Below are 19,565 nucleotides of genomic sequence, written 5' to 3' on the forward strand. Positions count from 1 at the left end.
AGTCTAAGATGGTAAGACTGTTTTATCAACAGCTGGATCAAATCTAATGGGCAGAACTTTGGTAATTTTCTTTTAAAGAAAGCATTGGCCAAATAAATGGGCCTAAACAACTGAATTCTATCTGCTCCTTTTTTCTTTAGGGATTAGAGTAATAATGCCAGATAAATCCAATCCTCTAACATGGAAAATTGTTAAACTTGTAAGTCGTTGACCACCGAAAATTAAAAGGGCCTTCTATTATTTGGATGGAGTAACAGAATATAAGCTTTTTAAGAACCTTTCTACAATCATTCCTCTTTATGAGTATTTTTAGCAATGTACTCCATAATTGAAACAATGAACTTTTTTTGGTAAATAACCAGTTCTTTCATCAAATTAGAAACACCAGAAGATAAGAAATTAGGTTTCGTTTGAGGTTCAAACCAAACGATTCCAGTCGACGGAGTCGCGGGTCCATGAGGCGTCCGTGGGCATGGCTCCGCGTCAAAGAGCGATTTCTCTGGCTTGAAACGGTCAAAGAGGGTGTTTTCGCTGCCTCGTTCGCCATCCACACCCCGAGACCTCCTTCTCCTTCCTGTACATTTCTTTCCTCTTCCTCTACCAACCCAGACCCAACGCGCCTAAATCTCTCTCCTCTCTACTCCACCACCGCCCTGCCCTAGCGCTGCCGCCGTGCCCTGCCTCGGCGCCAGCCAGCCACCGCCGACGCCTCGGTCCCCCGCCCCCCTCCTCGCCCCATATCCCCCCACCCCCGAGCACCCCCGCGCGCCTCCGCCATCGCCGATCCCGCCCCCCTGTCGCGGAATCGCGACCCTGCCGTCTCCGCCCCATCCGCAACCTTCGGCCATTGGCTTCTGAGGTACGAGCTTGCTTTCACCCAGTGATTACTCTAAACCTCACCGACCTCCACAATTTCTCGGCCGCCCGGCGCATCACCTAGATCCGCCCCTGGTTCCTGTAGTTCGGGATCCCCGTTTATCAATTTCCGGAGATGATCGGTACAGTCCTAGACGCCCCCACATTCGCGGTGACGGCGAGAATTCGCTGCGCCTCCGTGCGCTGTGGTGTGGAGTATGAACATTTCATGTAACCTGTGCTCCGCCGGGGGCCTGTTTGCGCTAGATGGTGCAGCTCACATGATTTCAGTTTGAATTGAACTGGGCAACCAGCCCGTTCTCCCGCGCAACGGAGCAGCTACCCCCAGCTATCTACCTCGTTTGTGTCGTGTTAATGTACCCCTTCAATCAATTTTGGGTGACGATCGTTACGGTTATAGGCGCCGTGGACGCTTGCGAGCAAAATTCGATGCGTCTTCGTGATCTGTGAAGTACGAGAGACTCATGTAACGCGTGCTATGCTGAGGGCATGTCCGCGTCGCGTCAGTGGTGGCGCTACACACATGTTTGTGATGTCAAGTGGTATCACAGCTTGTGCAAAATAGTCGTAGCTTTGTATTTATATGTAAGCAAAATTATATGTTTATGAAGGCATATAGTGGATTTTCATCACAGGTCGCCAACTCTAGCACCGCCACTGGTTTGCGTTAGATGGTGTAGCTTAGATGATTACGTTCTTAATTGAACTGAGCAACCAGCTCTTGTTCCCGCGCAATTAGGTAGCAACCAGCTCATGTTCCCACGCAATTAGGTAGCAACCCCCAGCTCTATACCTAGCTTTTGTTGCATTAATGGACTAGGTAGTCGCACGTCTCCCTGGTTTGGCGTTATTATTGTCTGGATGTTACGTATTAGTAGGATATACCGTAATACCCTTAATACTGCATGCTGGGTGCTAATTGTTTGTACTCGAGTTGAGCAATACTAAACGGGAAGTTACGTCACCGCCATGAAGCGGAAAGTCCAGAGATCTTCGTTGCGTATTTAATATTAGCACCACGTGCTAATTCTCTGTTGGGCTGTTGGTCCTCGTAATATTCCTTGACCATGGCATGCAACTATTTGCACCTGAAATATCTACTCGGCTAAATAACAGCCCTCCTTGCTTTGTGATTACACTCGGTCTAACTGTTATTATTGCACCAAAATACATTTAGAGTCCCCCAGTCAAGATACTCAGATACATAGATCAACAGGATAGATCAAAATGCAGACAGAAATCTGCCAATGCGCAGCTTATGTTTCTTGTTTTTGACCTAGGTAATCAGAGACTTAGGATCAGCAATCATATGTATGTGCATAATATTTTGTTTCTTTGGAAAGTTCGAATGCTTCATAAAACACCAACCTACTGCATATTCACCAACATATATGGATGGTTTTGGTATTCATGAGTTACAAATCATGTAGGCTTACTCTTAAACATATGGGTCCTTTCACAGGGTTGATGGAAAATTTCTCTCCAAGGACTCTGCTCAATAGTATCTCACGCCTCAGTGTCTTAACTTATGATGGCTCTACTACAAGGCCCAAACCTATCCAGAAGTACTGCCAAAATGTATGTGATATCTCAAGCATTGTGAGTCCTCTCATAGAAGATATATGCAAGTCTCCTGAAGATCAGCTCTATGAGGTATTAATAGAGCTTGACACTGCTATTAACGAAGCTTCAGGGCTTATTGGGAACTGGCACCAAACGACCAGCAAAATATATTTTGTAAGTACACATGAGAGAATTTTATATATCCACATTTCACTTGTTCACACTGCATTTTCAGATATGATGCTTCATAATTAAGTTGATTGAAGTAAATCAGTCAGTCTCTCCACCTTGCCATGCTTTGTTTTTAGAAATAACATCAATTCTTACAAGGCATGTGGTGCCTGTTATTTTGCAGAACTTTTGCTCACATGCAATTTGCTGCTGACTAATGTTCTGCTTTGTTCCAGTGTCACCATTTAATCTTCTTCTTTGCTAGCTAACATTTGCATCAACAAAATGACATATCCTTCAGGTTCCATTAATTAAAATCAAAAATTATATTTGATGCATGTTGCAGCATTGATCTCAAGTTCAGTTGGCACTGATCATTTAATTGAAACTGTAGCTGTTGGAACAGCAAATGTGTTACATTGTGGGCCTATGCCCAACAGCTACGTAGAAAACCAGCAGTGCCAACAGCTTGGGCTCAGTTTATATGTGCAGTAGCAACCTCATGTGTGCATACCTGCATTGTGTAGGCATAGAATAAGGCATGCTTAGGGATAAAAAGAGTCTTAAGAGAGGTATTTGTGTTGGATACAGTCAGGTCTTTCAAACTAGGAATGTTTCCTATTAAATTGGGAAGATGGAGTTATCGGTTGGTCAGAAGTTTGTATTGCAATCCAGTGTGTGGGTTAAGTCAGTTACCTGTATAAACTGCTGTCGTGTAACTCCTTTTATCAACAATTTAGCAATTCACTCATTCAACTAAGCCTCAGTGCACCGCTACCATGCCAGGAGTTTGGCCCTGCAGTGGCCGAGTCATGCCAATAATCAATTACATTGTGTGACTCACTTATATGACCTTAACTGTGATGGTCAGTTCCAAATGTTCAATCGATATGTTGTTCTTGTGTAAAATAACCTTCAAAGGTTGCGGGGGCATTGATCTTCGTCCTTGGTAAACATCCAACTAAATGTAATGGCTAAATTTCACCAAGAAGGTTAACGACGTCTTTAGCAGGGCATCTTGTGATTCTTTAGTAGTATTGTGTAAGTGAGACAGCATATCAACGCAAAATAAACAACATAATTATACTAAATCATACACTGTCCTTGGGATACTTGCATGTCATAAAAGTCATATAGCTAATGCTGCTCTCCTGATTCAGTATGTTTTAATTCCATTATACAGGTTTCTCAAATTGAATCAGCGATCTCGGATATTCAGGGATGCTCCCTTCAGTTGTGCCAGCTTGCTAATTCTTTATTACCTTCTCTGACTGGCTGTGCTTGCATTTGTATTCAGGTAATTGAAAATCATTCGAGCCTTTATCTAATACAGTTAATTACTGAGTTATTAGTACTAGCATTGATTTCTCTTCCACATCCAACTCATTGCTTGCCGTCTGTGATCTTCTATTTCTTTTAGAAACTCGAGGACATAAATTATGAGCACGTGTTTGATTTGGCGAAGGAGGTCGCAATGGAGCTAACTGGGAGGGGGACTCAAAGTCCTGCAAACCTGCCGATAATATCAAGTGCGTTAAGTCTGTCAACTAACCTTGAACTATACATGGAAGCTGTTTCACTTGAGAATCTCAGAACAAGGGCAATGCGAAGTGATAACCGCAATGAACTTGATCTAGTTGAGAAGATGATTCCAATGGTCAACTATATGCATGAGCGCCTTCTCAAGGAAACACAATTGCTTAACATCAACGGGGTGCCTATTCCTGCTGATTTTTGTTGCCCGCTTTCCCTGGAGCTGATGTCTGATCCGGTTATTTTAGCATCTGGTCAGACCTATGAGCGGGTTTATATCAAGTTGTGGCTCGATGAGGGTTTTACCATCTGTCCAAAGACGCGCCAAAGACTTGCGCATTCTAATTTAATTCCTAACTATACTGTGAAAGCTTTGATATCTAACTGGTGTGAGTCACATGACATTAAGCTACCTGATCCCGTGAAATCCTTGAAGTTGAACTTTCCTTCAGTAGCCCCATTCATTCAAGATTTGAGCGCGACAGGCAATAGCCCTCTGCATCCTAGTGTTGTGGGTAGGGGTAATATTCCTGGGTCCCCAGAAGCTGACCTGTATATGAGAAGCTTGAATAGAGCATCTCCTCCCCACAGTGTGGCCCATCAGAGCTCTGATGTACATGTGAACCGCCCCGGTCATGAGGCCTCCACTAATCAGCCTTCAGATTATGCAAATGGCTCTGCGCCAGATATTGCAAGGCTATCTCTTGCAAGTTCTGAAGCAAGAGAGTCTAGTTTGGAAGAAAGACATGCTGGTTCAAATGTACAAATTTCAGATCATTCTACAGAGGATGCATCTCATCTGAACGGTGATACACACGACCATCTAGGCAGTTCTTCGGTTAATGGTAGTCTTCCTAATAGTGGCCAGCTTGATGGGGATGGTGACATCGACAATGGGATGATGCGAGTTTCAAGTGATAGGACAAACTACAGCAGTGATGCATCTGGGGAGGTTGCTGACGGTGGGCCTTCTGCCTCTTCTATCCCTCAAAGGGAAAATGTAATCCTGCCAAGATTGGGCATGAGAGGCCAATTTGTTCGGCGGCAAGCATCTGACAGGGGATTCCCCAGAATAATATCTTCCTCATCCATGGATGCTCGGGGTGATCTTTCTGCCATCGAGAATCAGGTACGCAAACTAATTGATGATTTGAGAAGTGATTCCGTGGAAGTTCAGAGATCAGCAACATCAGAGATTCGCCTTCTAGCTAAGCATAACATGGAGAACAGGATTGTCATTGCAAATTGTGGGGCTATAAACTTGTTGGTTGGTCTTCTTCCTTCACCAGATGCCAAAATCCAAGAAAATGCAGTGACAGCCCTCCTCAATTTGTCGATCAATGATAACAATAAGATTGCCATTGCAAGTGCAGAGGCTGTTGATCCTCTCATCCATGTTCTGGAAACAGGGAACCCTGAAGCTAAAGAGAATGCGGCAGCTACTTTATTTAGCCTCTCAGTTATTGAAGAAAACAAAATAAGGATTGGACGATCTGGTGCTGTCAAGCCTCTCGTGGACTTGCTGGGAAATGGGACCCCACGAGGAAAGAAAGATGCAGCTACTGCATTGTTTAATTTATCCATACTTCATGAGAATAAGGGTCGCATTGTGCAAGCTGATGCTGTAAGGCACCTAGTTGACCTTATGGATCCTGCTGCTGGAATGGTTGACAAAGCTGTAGCTGTCTTGGCAAATCTTGCTACTATACCAGAAGGGAGGACTGCCATTGGGCAGGCGCGTGGTATTCCAGCCCTTGTTGAGGTTGTCGAACTGGGTTCAGCGAGAGGGAAGGAAAATGCTGCTGCGGCGTTGCTTCAGCTATGCACAAACAGCAACAGGTTCTGCAGCATAGTACTTCAAGAGGGTGCTGTGCCCCCTTTAGTCGCACTGTCGCAGTCAGGAACACCGCGAGCAAGAGAAAAGGTTTGCCACTTTCTAGAAAAAAATTACAACTAGAAGCAAAAATATTTGCATATCTTTTTGCTAAGAATTTGAATCTGAATTTGATCCAGGCACAGGCTCTTCTCAGCTATTTCCGCAGCCAAAGACATGGGAGCTCAGCAAGGAGATGATCTCACCATAACTTTTTGTAGTGTACATTGAGGCATTTCCGCGGGCTCCTCAAATGGCGGTTATTGTTGTTGACTGACGCTGTGTACTGTTTATAGTCAGATTGGGATTGTGGGTATTGTGGTGGTCGTCATTGTTGTTGAGATGGTGTACTTTTCGGGTGTTTATCTTTTTGTATAGCTTGCCCATTGGTGATTATCGCTGAGGTTTTGTTCTGTACATGCTGTGATTCACACCTTTGATTTATTGCCTGCAGTATTTAACATTCTCTGTTGTAGCTTTCTAATGCGTCTGATTTTGTGATTCTATCATTCTAGACTAAAGCAGTGTGTACTGGTGCTTTGTCCTCTGTGATAGAATATAAATCAGCTGTTGTTGATTCTAGGAGCCGACCTAGCTCAACTCTGCCAGGCGGGTTTATTGATGCGTTGATAGTTGGTGAATTGGAGTTGTGCATTGCAGTGGTTAACCTCATTGTGCAAAGTGAAATTTGCTCTTAACACATTTCTACCTTTGTGAATGAAAGAAGTGATCTGTTCCTTTTGTCACTGTTCGCATTTCATCTGGTCAGCGAGACAAACGGAAGGATGCCAATCTGTGTTAGCTGCGATAGTGATACACGGAGGAACTCTCGTTGACTATTTATATATAAACATAGTTCATTTCACTATTTCGCATGACAGCCATTATTCAGGAGTATATAACATGCATGGAACCAGGAAACTTGACTAAAAGGGACCAGTATGTAGGTCATCACACAGATGGCACATTTGGTAGCTCGCATGCTCCCAGACAGGCCCAATGGGAACGAAAAACCATTGTTTGGATATTTGGAGGAGGTATGCGTTGTGATCAACACGGGTCTCAAAGCATTCCAGAGAGGAACACTCAAGTTGGCAATTTTTTGAGGACCTGAGCGCGACGAAAATCGACAACACCATGCTCGCGGGAGCTCAGCGGGAGATGGCGGGAGTCCGGGAGAAGGCGAATTTTTGACGGTGTTGCGCGGTCACCTCCCGCTTTCGATTATCTTCTCCTTTAGGGCATCTCCAGCGGAGCGACTGTTTGCGTCCGCCCTCTCCAGCGGCGCGATGCAAAGTGACCGGGCCGTCCGCGGAGACGCAAACCTGGCCCAAATATGCGCCAGGTTTGCGTCTCTACGGACGTTGCGCGGACGCGCAAAGTGTCCGCTCGCGTCTTCACCGGGCCCGCCTGGCAGCGAGTCTGCACCGAGGGCACCGCTTCGGCGGTCAGCGCTTCCGCGTCTGCGTCACAGTCTTCGCCATCAATGGCGCGGCTGCCTATTCTGCGCGCGCACTGGCGGGCGGCGGCTGGGCTTCTGCGCCGCCTTCAATGGCATCGTATCCCGCGCGCGACGGCCCTTAAAAGTCCACCGGCAGCGTCGCTCGTTCGCCCACACCACAACTCCACTCGCACCACCACCGCCGCAGCGCCATGGGGAAGAAAAACGACTTCGAGGCCTCCGGCAGCGGCACCAAGAAGATCCCGCTCCCCGTCACGGTGGGGAGGCTCATGCACGGCAAATGGATGCCGTGCGACGACTCCTGGTCCGGCGTGCAGCTTCCTGGCGGCTGGCGGCTCAGCTGCCGCCGGGTGTCCATCCCTCCAGTACCTGCGCGTGAGCCTGAGCGAACCGCGGAGATCCGGCGCAGGAGGCGGTATCTGCCGGCGGACCTCCGCGCCGATCCGGCGTACGCCATCGACTCGGAGCTTTGGCGTACGTACCTGTCCACGGAGACGGACAGGAGACAAAGGGCATGTTTCATGGGCGACAGGGATTATCCCTTCGGCCCTGCACCGCCGGCTCGTCGACAGCAGGCGCCGGCTCATCGACAGCAGGCGCCGACGCGTCGTGAGCAGGCGCCGACGCGACGTCAGCAGACGCAGCACAATGACGCCAATGACCACGAGGACGACGACGACGACGAAGCCTACGCCGCGTACGATGATGACGACAACTACGTCGAGGCGCTCACGTACCATAACGGGGAGGTGAAGGACGACAGCGACGACTACGTCGTTGTCGTCTTCTACTTCGTTGTCGTCTTCCACGAATGGCAGCAGGCCACGGCGGAGGGCCGGAACTTCGACTTCCCGGAGAACATGACGGACGACGAGATGGCGAAGGTCGCCGTCCTCGTCTCCGAGTACGACGCGCCTGTGCAGTCGCCGCTGCCCCGCTACGTCACCACCGTCATGCCGTCGGGCCTGTCGGCGGATGAAGCACTTCGACAAGCGCTTCTGGAGTCGGCGGCGCCTCCTCCACCGCCGCCACCGCCGCCACAGCCTTATGTCTGGGCACCTCCTTCACCGCCGCCACAGCCTTATCCCAGGGCGCCTCCTCCACCGCCGCCACAGCCTTATGTCTGGGCGTCTTAACCGCCGCCACAGCTGCAGCCCTGGGCGCCTCCACCGCCGCCACAGCCGCAACCTCCTCAACCTCGAGCACCGGCGGCGCGCCCGGCGTACGCTCCCCCGGATGGCAACTGGCCGTGTGTCATACCGGAGCTCATCCTGGTCGACAGCGACGAGGAGCAGCACAGCGACGATGAGCAGCAGTAGGCGTTTAGGTTCTTTTTCAATGTTTTAAGTATGTAAATTATGTTTCATGTTTAAAAAAATGATTCGTCCTAAAAAAATGCGTCGTGCCGCTGGAACCACCCCCGACGCAAACGGACGCGCGGTCGATTTCGACCAAAAGGGCCGACGCAAACGGACGGGCGCGGACGCTAAAATGTGTCGCGCCGCTGGAGATGCCCTTAGCCTTCACTGAAAATCGCCATCCCTCTTTGACACCAACGGCGACGGGGACGTAGATCTACCACTCCGGTAGATTCCTTGTAATCCCGCAATGTACCCTCGCTATCCTCTGGAGGAGGAGCTCCTTGGTCTACGGCACCGAACTCGCATCGCCGTGTGCAACGAAGATAGAGATTGATCTCCTTCTTAGGCTCCGGCTCCTCTCCATCGTCTGCCATGATGGAGGTAAACGACACTGTTCTACTCTACTGTCTGGCCTAGTGGTACATCCATTTATCTAGAACTCCGTAGGGTTTATTTGGTCGTTCCTAATCGTAGATCAATTTTATTAGGAAGACCACATCTAGCTTTTGCATCACTGTCCTGTTGTTGCACAAGAAAGCAGTCAAGCGTGCTGCCTTTCATCATCTCACCTGGCAAACCTAAACTACATCTACAACTGTAACAATGTAAAGACTACCAGATGCTTCGGTTGGGAAGATCCCCGTTTTATGCAATTGTCAAAACGTTTAGGGAGAGAGGACAACTTTAAGATAGCATCCACACCTCCATGGAATAGCAACTACCCATGTTTCTTCATGTTGTGGGTCCCAACCAGAGGTTTAGAGTGATCCATATCACATTCCGGCGATCAATGGAAACTATTTCTCGCTACTTCTACCAGGTGTTGTTTGCAGTTGGAGAACTAAGAAGCGAAATGGTCAAGCCTCCATCCAAGAACACACCTCCCAAGATCAACAAAAACTATAGATGGTGGCCATATTTCAGGGTGAGTGATGTCTACGGGTGCTTCTATTCTTGTAGACAGTGTTGGGCCTCCAAGAGCAGAGATTTGTAGAACAGCAGCAAGTTTCCCTTAAGTGGATCACCCAAGGTTTATCGAACTCAGGGAGGAAGAGGTCAAAGATATCCCTCTCAAGCAACCCTGCAATCACAAAGCAAGAAGTCTCTTGTGTCCCCAACACACCAAATACACTTGTCAGATGTATATGTGCACTAGTTCGGCGAAGAGATAGTGAAATACAAGTAGTATGGATGTATATGAGTGGTAATAACAATATGAATAAAATATGGCAGCGAGTAAACATGCAACAGAACAGTAAACAAACGGAGATTCGATGCTTGGAAGCAAGGCCTAGGGATCCTGCTTTCACTAGTGGACACTCTCAACAATGATCACATAATAGAACCACTCTACACTCTGTTGTTGGATGATGAACACCACTAATTGTGTAGGATTACGCGAACCCTCAGTGCCGGAGTTAACAAGCTCCACAATATTCGATATTCATGTTTAAATAACCTTAGAGTGCAAGATAGATCAACACAATTACACCGAGAACTAACATAGCATGCACACTATCACCATCACACTATGAAGGAGGCATAGATCACATCAATACTATCATAGCAATAATTAATTTGATAATCTACAAGAGATTACAATCATAACCTACGCCAAGTACTACACGATGCACACACTGTCACCATTACACCGTGCAGGAGGAATAGACTACTTTAATAACATCACTAGAGTAGCACATAGAATAGTAGTGATACAAAGCACATTGCAATCATAAAGGGATATAAATAAGCACTTCACTATGCTATTTATAACAGTGAATAAGTATTCTGTGAAATATAGCCTAAGAGACCCACACGGTGCACACACTGTCACCTTTACACACGTGGGACAAGGAGTCTCCGGAGATCACATAAGTAAAATCCACTTGACTAGCATAACGACATCTAGATTACAAGCATCATCATATGAATCTCAATCATGTAAGGCAGCTCATGAGATTATTGTATTGAAGTACATAGGGAGAGAGATGAACCACATAGCTACCGGTACAGCCCTTAGCCTCGATGGATAACTACTCCCTCCTCATGGGAGACAGCAGCGGTGATGAAGATGGCGGTGGTGTCGATGGAGGAGCCTTCCGGGGGCACTTCCCCGTCCCGGCGGCGTGCCGGAACAGAGACTCCTGTCCCCCAGATCTTGGCTTCGCGATGGCGGCGGCTCTGGATGGTTTCTCGTACCGTGGCTTTTCCGTATCGAAGATTTAGGTCAGGGACCTTTAAATAGGCGAAGAGGCGGAGTCGGAAGGTCGACGAGGCGACGACACAGTAGGGGGGCGCGGCCCCCCTCTGGCCGCGCCGGCCTACCATCTGGTGGGCCTGTGGCCCCCCTCTGGCGGCTCTCGGGTGTTCTGGAAGCTTCATCCAATTTTAAGACTCTGGGCGTTGATTTCGTCCAATTCCGAGAATATTTCCTTACTAGGATTTCTGAAACCAAAAACAGCAGAAAACAGCAACTGGCCCTTCGGCATCTCGTCAATAGGTTAGTTCCGGAAAACGCATAAAAACGATATAAAGTGTGAACAAAACATGTAGGTATTGTCATAAAACAAGCATGGAACATCAGAAATTATAGATACGTTGGAGACGTATCAGCATCCCAAGCTTAGTTTCTACTCGTCCTCGAGTAGGTAAACGATAAAAGATAATTTCTGAAGTGACATGCTACCAACATAATCTTAATCATACTATTGTAAAGCATATGAGATGAATGCAGCGATTCGAAGCAATGTAAATGCAATGAGTAAACAATTGAATCATATAGCAAAGACTTTTCATGAATAGTACTTTCAAGACAAGCATCAATAAGTCTTGCATAAGGGTTAACTCATAAAGCAATAAATTCAAAGTAAAGGCATTGAAGCAACACAAAGGAAGATTAAGTTTCAGCGGTTGCTTTCAACTTGTAACATGCATATCTCATGGATAGTTGTCAATGCAAAGCAATATAACAAGTGCAATAAGCAAGTATGTAAGAATCAATGCACAATTAACACAAGTGTTTGCTTCTAAGATAGAGAGAAATGGGTAAACTGACTCAACATAAAAGTAGAAGAAAGACCCTTCGCAGAGGGAAGCATTGATTGCTATATTTGTGCTAGATCTTTGATTTTGAAAACATAAAGAGAGCATAAAAGTAAAGTTTTGAGAGGTGTTTGTTGTTGTCAACGAATGGTAGTGGGCACTCTAACCCCCTTGCCAGACAAACCTTCAAAGAGCGGCTCCCATGAATTATTTTTATTTTTGTGTGGCACTCCTTTCAACCTTTCTTTCACAAACCATGGCTAACCGAATCCTCGGGTGCCTGCCAACAATCTCATACCATGAAGGAGTGTCTTTTTATTTTAGTTTTATTATGATGACACTCCTCCCCACCTTTGCTTTCTCAGGCCATGGCTAACCGAATCCTTCGGGTGCCGTCCAACAATCACATACCATGGAAGAGTGTCTATTTAGGTTAATTAATTTGGGACTGGGAATCCCATTGCCAGCTCTTTTTGCAAAATTATTGGATAAGCGGATGAAGCCACTAGTCCATTGGTGAAAGTTGCCCAACAAGATTGAAAGATAAACACCACATACTTCCTCATGAGCTATAAAACATTGACACAAATCAGAGGTGATAAATTTTGAATTGTTTAAAGGTAGCACTCAAGCAATTTACTTTGGAATGGCGGAGAAATACCATGTAGTAGGTAGGTATGGTGGACACAAATGGCATAATGGTTGGCTCAAAGATTTTGGATGCATGAGAAGTATTCCCTCTCGATACAAGGCTTAGGCTAGCAAGGCTATTTGAAACAAACACAAGTATGAACCGGTACAGCAAAACTCACACAAAAGACATATTGCAAGCATTATAAGACTCTACATTGTCTTCCTTGTTGTTCAAACACCTTACTAGAAAATATCTAGACCTTAGAGAGACCAATTATGCAAACCAAATTTTAGCAAGCTCTATGTATTTCTTCATTAATAGGTGCAAAGTATACGATGCAAGAGCTTAAACATGAGCACAACAATTGCCAAGTATCAAATTATTCAAGACATCATACCAATTACTACATGTGTCATTTCCCGTTTCCAACCATATAACAATTTAACGAGGAAGATTCAATTCAACCTTCGCCATGAACATTATGAGTAAAGCCTAAGGACATATTTATCCATATGCAATAGCGGAGCATGTCTCTCTCCCACACAATGAATGCTAGGATCCATTTTATTTAAACAAAACAAACACAAAAACAAACCGACGCTCCAAGCAAAGTGCATAAGATGTGATGGAATAAAAATGTAGTTTCACTAGAGGAACCTGATAATGTTGTCGATGAAGAAGGGGATGCCTTGGGCATTGATACGTCCAATTTGCATCACTATTTTATATCATAATTTGCTGTTATTCATTGATATATTTCATATTGGGACACAATACTTATGTTATTTCATCTATTTTGCATGTTTCATCATTATTGGAGGATCGAACACCGGAGCCAGGATTCTGCTGGAAAAAGCACCGTCAGAACGCAATATTTCAGAAGATCAACTCTGGAAGGAAATTATACCAAAAATCCTATTTTTCAAGATGACGAAGGAAGCCAGAAGGAGGAGCCCGGGAGCAGCCGGGTGGGCCCACACCCTAGGGCGGCGCGGCCAGCCCTGGCCGCGCCGGCCTATGGTGCAGGGGCCCACGACCCTTTGCCTCCTTTTCTTCGCCAAACCCTTCGTCCCGAAGACCTAAGCCACAGAGGGTACCTCGCGAAGAGTTACTGACCACCTCTGCGGGGCGGAGAACACCAGAGAGAAAAGAGCTCTCCGGCGGGCAGGAATCCTGGGGAAATTCCCTCCGGGAGGGGGAAATCGACGCCATCGACACCGTCATCGAGCTGGACATCATCGCCATCACCATCATCATCATCTCCACCATCATCACCGCCGTCATCACCGCTGGACACCGCCACCGCCGTAGCAATTTGGGTTTGATCTTGATTGTTTGATAGGGGAAACTCTCCCGGTATCGATTTCTACTTGTTGTTGATGCTATTGAGTGAAACCATTGAACCAAGTTTATGTTCAGATTGTTATTCATCATCATATCACCTCTGATCATGTTCCGTATGATGTCTTGTGAGTAGTTCGTTTAGTTCTTGAGGACATGGGTGAAGTCTAAATGTTAGTAGTGAACTATGGTTGAGTAATATTCAATGGTATGATATTTAAGTTGTGGTGTTATTCTTCTAGTGGTGTCATGTGAACGTCGACTACATGACACTTCACCATTTATGGGCCTAGGGGAATGCATCTTGTACTCGTTTGCCAATTGCGGGGTTGCCGGAGTGACGAAACCTAAACCCCCGTTGGTATATCGATGCGGGGAGGGATCGCGAGGATCTCGAGTTTAAGGCTGTGGTTAGATTTAATTCTTAATTACTTTCTTGTAGTTGCGGATGCTTGCAAGGGGTATAATCACAAGTATGTATTAGTCCTAGGAAGGGCGGTACATTAGCATAGGTTCACCCACACAACACTTATCACAACAATGAAGATTATTTAGCCGTATGTAGCGAAAGCACTAGACTAAAATCCCGTGTGTCCTCGAGAACGTTTGGTCATTATAAGTAAACAAACCGGCTTGTCCTTTGTGCTAAAAAGGATTGGGCCACTCGCTGCAATTATTACTCTCGCACTTTACATACTCGTACTTTATTCAACTGTTACATCAAACCCCACGAATACTTGTCTGTGAGCATTTACAGTGAATCCTTCATCGAAACTGCTTGTCAACACCTTCTGCTCCTCGTTGGGATCGACATTCTTACTTATCGAAGATACTACGATACACCCCCTATACTTGTGGGTCATCAAGACTATTTTCTGGCGCCGTTGCCGGGAGTGAAGCGCTATTGGTAAGTGGAATTGGTAAGGAAAACCTTTCTTGTTGTGCTGATTTTATTTCTTTCTTTGCTATAAGTCATTATGGAGAGATCTTCTCTTCAATTTCTATTTGGGAAATCTACTACTACTGCAACGGTAGTGGATGAAGCGCCAGTGAGGAAGTGATACCATATAAAATACCTATGAAAATTATTGAACGTGTTATGGATAACCGCTATGAAGGGGATGGAACTGTCCATCCTGGTGATCATTCTTGTTTTTGCATGAATTATGCGGGTTATTCAAATGTGCAGGTATTGCTATGGATGAAGTGAGGAAAAAACTATTCTCTTTGTCGCTGTCCGGTAATGAGGCTCATTGGTATAAATTACTGGATAATGGGGATTCTCTTGAATGGAATGATATTGTGCCCGGTTTTATTCTAAGTTCTATCCTCCAAGTGAAATTCATAAGGATCGGAATCGCATATATAATTTTTGGCCTCATGATGGAGAGAGTATTGCCCAAGCTTGGGGAGATTGAAGTCTTTAATGCTCAAATGCCCCATTCATGAGCTTCTGGTAATGTTATTATTGATAATTTCTATGCAAGACTTTCTTTTCAAGACAAGACCTTGCTGGATACTTCTTGTTCTGGATCATTTACACGCAACAAAGAAGAGTTTAAAAGGGACCTTCTTGATCGGATCCAAGAAAATACGAAGGTTGGTAGAACGACAAGGATAGAGAATCAGGTATAATTTATGATTATAAATGCATTGAAGCTTTTATGGATACTTGATAAATTTCGTAATATGAGTGCTATATATGGTCTTGATTCTCAAGTTGCTGTAAATCTTTATAAAGCTTTTGCCTCTCATTCGGACTTGCCAAAGAAGAATTTTGATAAGGATCATGAACCGTATAAAGATAAAATTGATTCATCTCTTCATAAATGCGGTGTAGTGGAAGCTGCTGAGCGGGTTATTCCGGAAGCTTAGATTGACAAATCTCCTTTCCCTGCTAAAATGAAAGAGTACTCTGTTATAAATAGTGCGGTTCATAAAAGTGAAAAGAAACCTGTAGAACACGAAGAACAAATAAAAAGTTGAACCTGCTTGTTGCAATAGTTAAAGATCTTGTGACTGAAAATGTGGAGGATGGTCATATTATTTTCTCGTGAAGATGCTTCTAATATTGTTTCACATCCTAAGCAACCCAAACAAGCTAGTGTTCCTATGATATCTGTTAAAATTGGTGATCATTGTTATTATGGATTATGTGATATTGGTGCAAGTGTTAGTGCTATTCCGTATGAGCTTTACACGGAGATTAGGCACGAAATTGATTCTTGTGAACTTGAAGATATTGATGTGGTTATTCAGGTGGCTAATAGAGAAACTATTTCTCCAATTGGTATTGTTCGAGATGTGGAAGTTTTATGCGGTAAGATTAAATATCCTGCTGACTTTTTGGTACTTGGTTCTGCTTGCTAGTGATTATTGTCCTATTATTTTTGGTAGACCTTTTCTAAATACTTGTGGAGCTATTATAGATTGCAAGAAAGAGAAAATTTTGACTAAATTCGCTGGTGAATCTTATGAGTTTAACTTCTCTAAATTTACTAAAACTCCTTATAAAGCTGATTTGCCTAGTAATGATTTTAAAATGGAGCAATGTGCATCTATTGTTCTAGTTCCTAATAATCCTTTGCAGCAACATTTGGAGGATAGCGAGAGCGAAATTTTAGGAAAGAAAGAGATGAGCTTGAGGAAATTTTTCTTCGCCAACCTATTCTCAAGCATGATTTACCGGTGGAAGATTTGGGTACAACACCGCCACCAAAGGAAGATCCTGTTTTGATTTAAAGCCTTTACACGATAATCTTAAATATGCTCATATTGATGATAAGAAAATATATCCTGTTATTATTAGTTCTAAGCTTTGAGAGATTGAGGAAGAAAGGTTATTGGAAATATTGAAGAAGCATCGAGGCGCTATTGGCTACACTCTTGATGATTTGAAGGGGATTTCTCCGTCTATATGCCAACATGCTATTAATATGGAAGATGATGCAAAGCCTGTTGTTGAACCTCAGCGTCGTCTAATTCCGAAGATGAAGGAAGTGGTAAGGAATGAGGTATTACGACTTCTTGAAGCTGGTATTATATATCCTATTGCTGATAGTAGATGGGTTAGTCCTGTGCATTGCGTTCCCAAGAAAGGAGGTATGATTGTTGTGCCTAATGATAATGATGAGCTCATTCCTCAAAGAGTAGTTGTAGGGTATAGAATGTGCATTGATTTTCGAAAAGTTAATAAAGTTACTAAGAAAGATCATTACCCTTTACCATTTATTGATCAAATGCTAGAAAGATTGTCTAAAAATACTCATTTTTGCTTTCTTGATGGTTATTACAGGTTTTCACAAATTCTTTGTTAAAGCTAAAGATCAAGAGAAAAACCACCTTTACTTGTCCTTATGGAACTTATGCTTATAGACGCATGCCTTTTGGTTTATGTAATGCTCCTGCTACTTTTCAAAGATGCATGTCTGCTATTTTTCATGGTTTTTGTGAAAGTATTGTAGAGGTATTCATGGATGATTTTTCCGTCTATGGGAATTCTTTTGATAGTTGCTTGCGAAACCTTGATAAAGTTTTGCAGAGATGTGAAGAAACTAACCTTGTTCTTAATTGGGAGAAATGCCACTTTATGGTTAATGAAGGAATTGTATTGGGACATAAAATTTACGAGAGAGGTATTGAAGTTGATAGAGCTAAAGTTGAAGCAATTGAGAAGATGCCCTATCAGGGATGTTAAAGGTATTCATAGTGTTCTTGGTCATGCTTTGGGTTTTATAGGAGATTTATTAAAGATTTCTCCAAGATTTCAAAGCCTCTTACTAATCTTCTTCAAAAAGATGTACCATTTGTTTTTGATGATGATTGTAAGGAAGCTTTTGAAACTCTTAAGAAAGCCTTAACAAGCTGCTCCTATAGTTGAACCTCTGATTGAACTTACCCTTTGAAATTATGTGTGATGCTAGTGATTTTCTTTGTAAGTACTGTTCTTGGACAATGAGTAGATAAAAAACTGAATGTTATTCATTATGCTAGTAAAACTCTTGATGCTGCTCAAAGAAATTATGCTACAACTGAAAAGGAATTATTAGCTGTAGTCTTTGCTTGTGATAAATTTAGATCTTATATTGTTGATTCAAAAGTTACTATTCATATCGACCATGCTGCAATTAGATACCTAATGACAAAGAAAGATGCTAAGCCTAGGCTTATTAGATGGGTACTTCTTTTGCAAGAATTTGATCTACATATTGTAGATAGGAAAGGTCTTGATAATCCTGTTCTTGATAATTTGTCTAGATTGGAAAATATTGCTTATGATCCTGTTCCTGTTAATGATAGTTTTCCAAATGAACAATTGGCTGTAATAAAGGTGAGCTCGCGAGACAGTCCTTGGTATGCTGATTATGCTAACTTTATTGTTTCCAAGTACTTGCCTCCAACCTTTTCAGCTCAGCAAAGGAGGAAATTCTTTTATGACTTGAGGCATTATTTCTGGGATGACCCACACTTATATAAAGAAGGAGTGGATGGTATTATGCGAAGATGTGTTCCTGAGTATGAACAACAAGAAATATTGAGTAAATGTCATGGTAGTGCTTATGGAGGACATCACTGGAGAAAGAACCGCACAAAAGGTTTTACAATCAGGTTTTTATTGGCCAACTCTCTTCAAGGATGCGAGAAAGTTTATTTTATCTTGTGATGAATGCCAAAGGGTTGGTAATATCTCCAGACGCAATGAAATGCCTATGAATTATACTCTTGTTATTGAACCGTTTGATTGTTGGGGATTTGACTTCATGGGACCTTTTCCGTCTTCGGAAGGTAACACTCATATACTTGTTCCGTTGATTATGTTACTAAATGGGTGGAAGCTATACCTACAAAAAGTGCTGATGGTGAGACCTCTTTAAGAATGCTCTTAGATATTATTTTTCCTAGATTTGGAGTACCTAGATATATTATGACTGATGGAGGTTCTCATTTTATTCATGGAGGTTTTAGAAAAACTCTTGCTAAGTATGGTATTAATCATAGAATTGCTTCTGCTTATCATCCTCAAACTAGTGGTCAAGTAGAATTATCAAATAGAGAGATTAAATCTATTTTGGAAAAGACCGTTAATAAAACTAGAAAGAATTGGGCTAGTAAATTGAAGGATGCACTTTGGGCTTATAGAACTGCTTATAAAAATCCCATGGGAATGTCACCTTATAAAATGGTTTATGGGAAAGCTTGTCATTTACCTCTAGAACTAGAGCACAAAGCTTATTGGGCTGTTAGAGAATTAAATAAAGATCCTAAACTTGCTGGTGATAAGAGGTTGTTGCAATTGAGTTCTCTAGATGAATGGAGAAGTGAAGCATATGAAAATGCTAAACTCTTTAAAGAGAAAGTTAAAAAATGGCATGATAGGAGGATTATCAAAAGAGAATTTAATATTGGGGATAAATTCCTATTGTATCGGTCTCGTCTCAGATTCTTTGCAGGGAAATTACTCTCGAAATGGGAAGGACCATATGTTGTCGAGGAGGTGTATCGTTCAGGAGCAATCAAAATTAGCTCTCTCCAAGGCAATGCTACGCAAGTGGTGAATGGACAAAGACTCAAGCATTATATCTCAGGTGATTCCTATAATGTTGATGTTGATATTATTCAAGTGGAAACACCGGAAGCTTTCATCAAAGGACAAATTGACAGTCCGCCAGAACTCGACTTTGAATAGGTAACAGTACTGGTAATGAAAAG

At 43.7% G+C, this 19,565-nt stretch overlaps 1 protein-coding gene across 2 annotated transcripts; it reads left to right on the top strand.

Annotated features, from left to right (window-relative positions):
• Nucleotides 1–559: 559 nt before the first annotated feature.
• On the top strand, nt 560–6,482 carry LOC127345259 (U-box domain-containing protein 4). 2 transcript variants are annotated; one of them, XM_051371705.2, is made up of 5 exons: nt 560–859; nt 2,339–2,613; nt 3,794–3,907; nt 4,031–6,067; nt 6,157–6,482. In XM_051371705.2, the coding sequence occupies exons 2-5, from the start codon at nt 2,344–2,346 to the stop codon at nt 6,214–6,216; spliced, it is 2,481 nt and encodes an 826-aa protein (XP_051227665.1). In that variant the 5' UTR covers nt 560–859; nt 2,339–2,343; the 3' UTR covers nt 6,217–6,482. The 2 variants fall into 2 exon arrangements, with proteins under 2 accessions (XP_051227665.1, XP_051227664.1); XM_051371704.1 differs by lacking the exon at nt 560–859 and having other exon boundaries at nt 2,308–2,613.
• The last annotated feature ends 13,083 nt before the right edge of the window (nt 6,483–19,565 follow it).

This window comes from Lolium perenne, chromosome 3 (genome assembly GCF_019359855.2).
Source record: "Lolium perenne isolate Kyuss_39 chromosome 3, Kyuss_2.0, whole genome shotgun sequence".
NCBI classification, from domain to species: domain Eukaryota; kingdom Viridiplantae; phylum Streptophyta; class Magnoliopsida; order Poales; family Poaceae; genus Lolium; species Lolium perenne.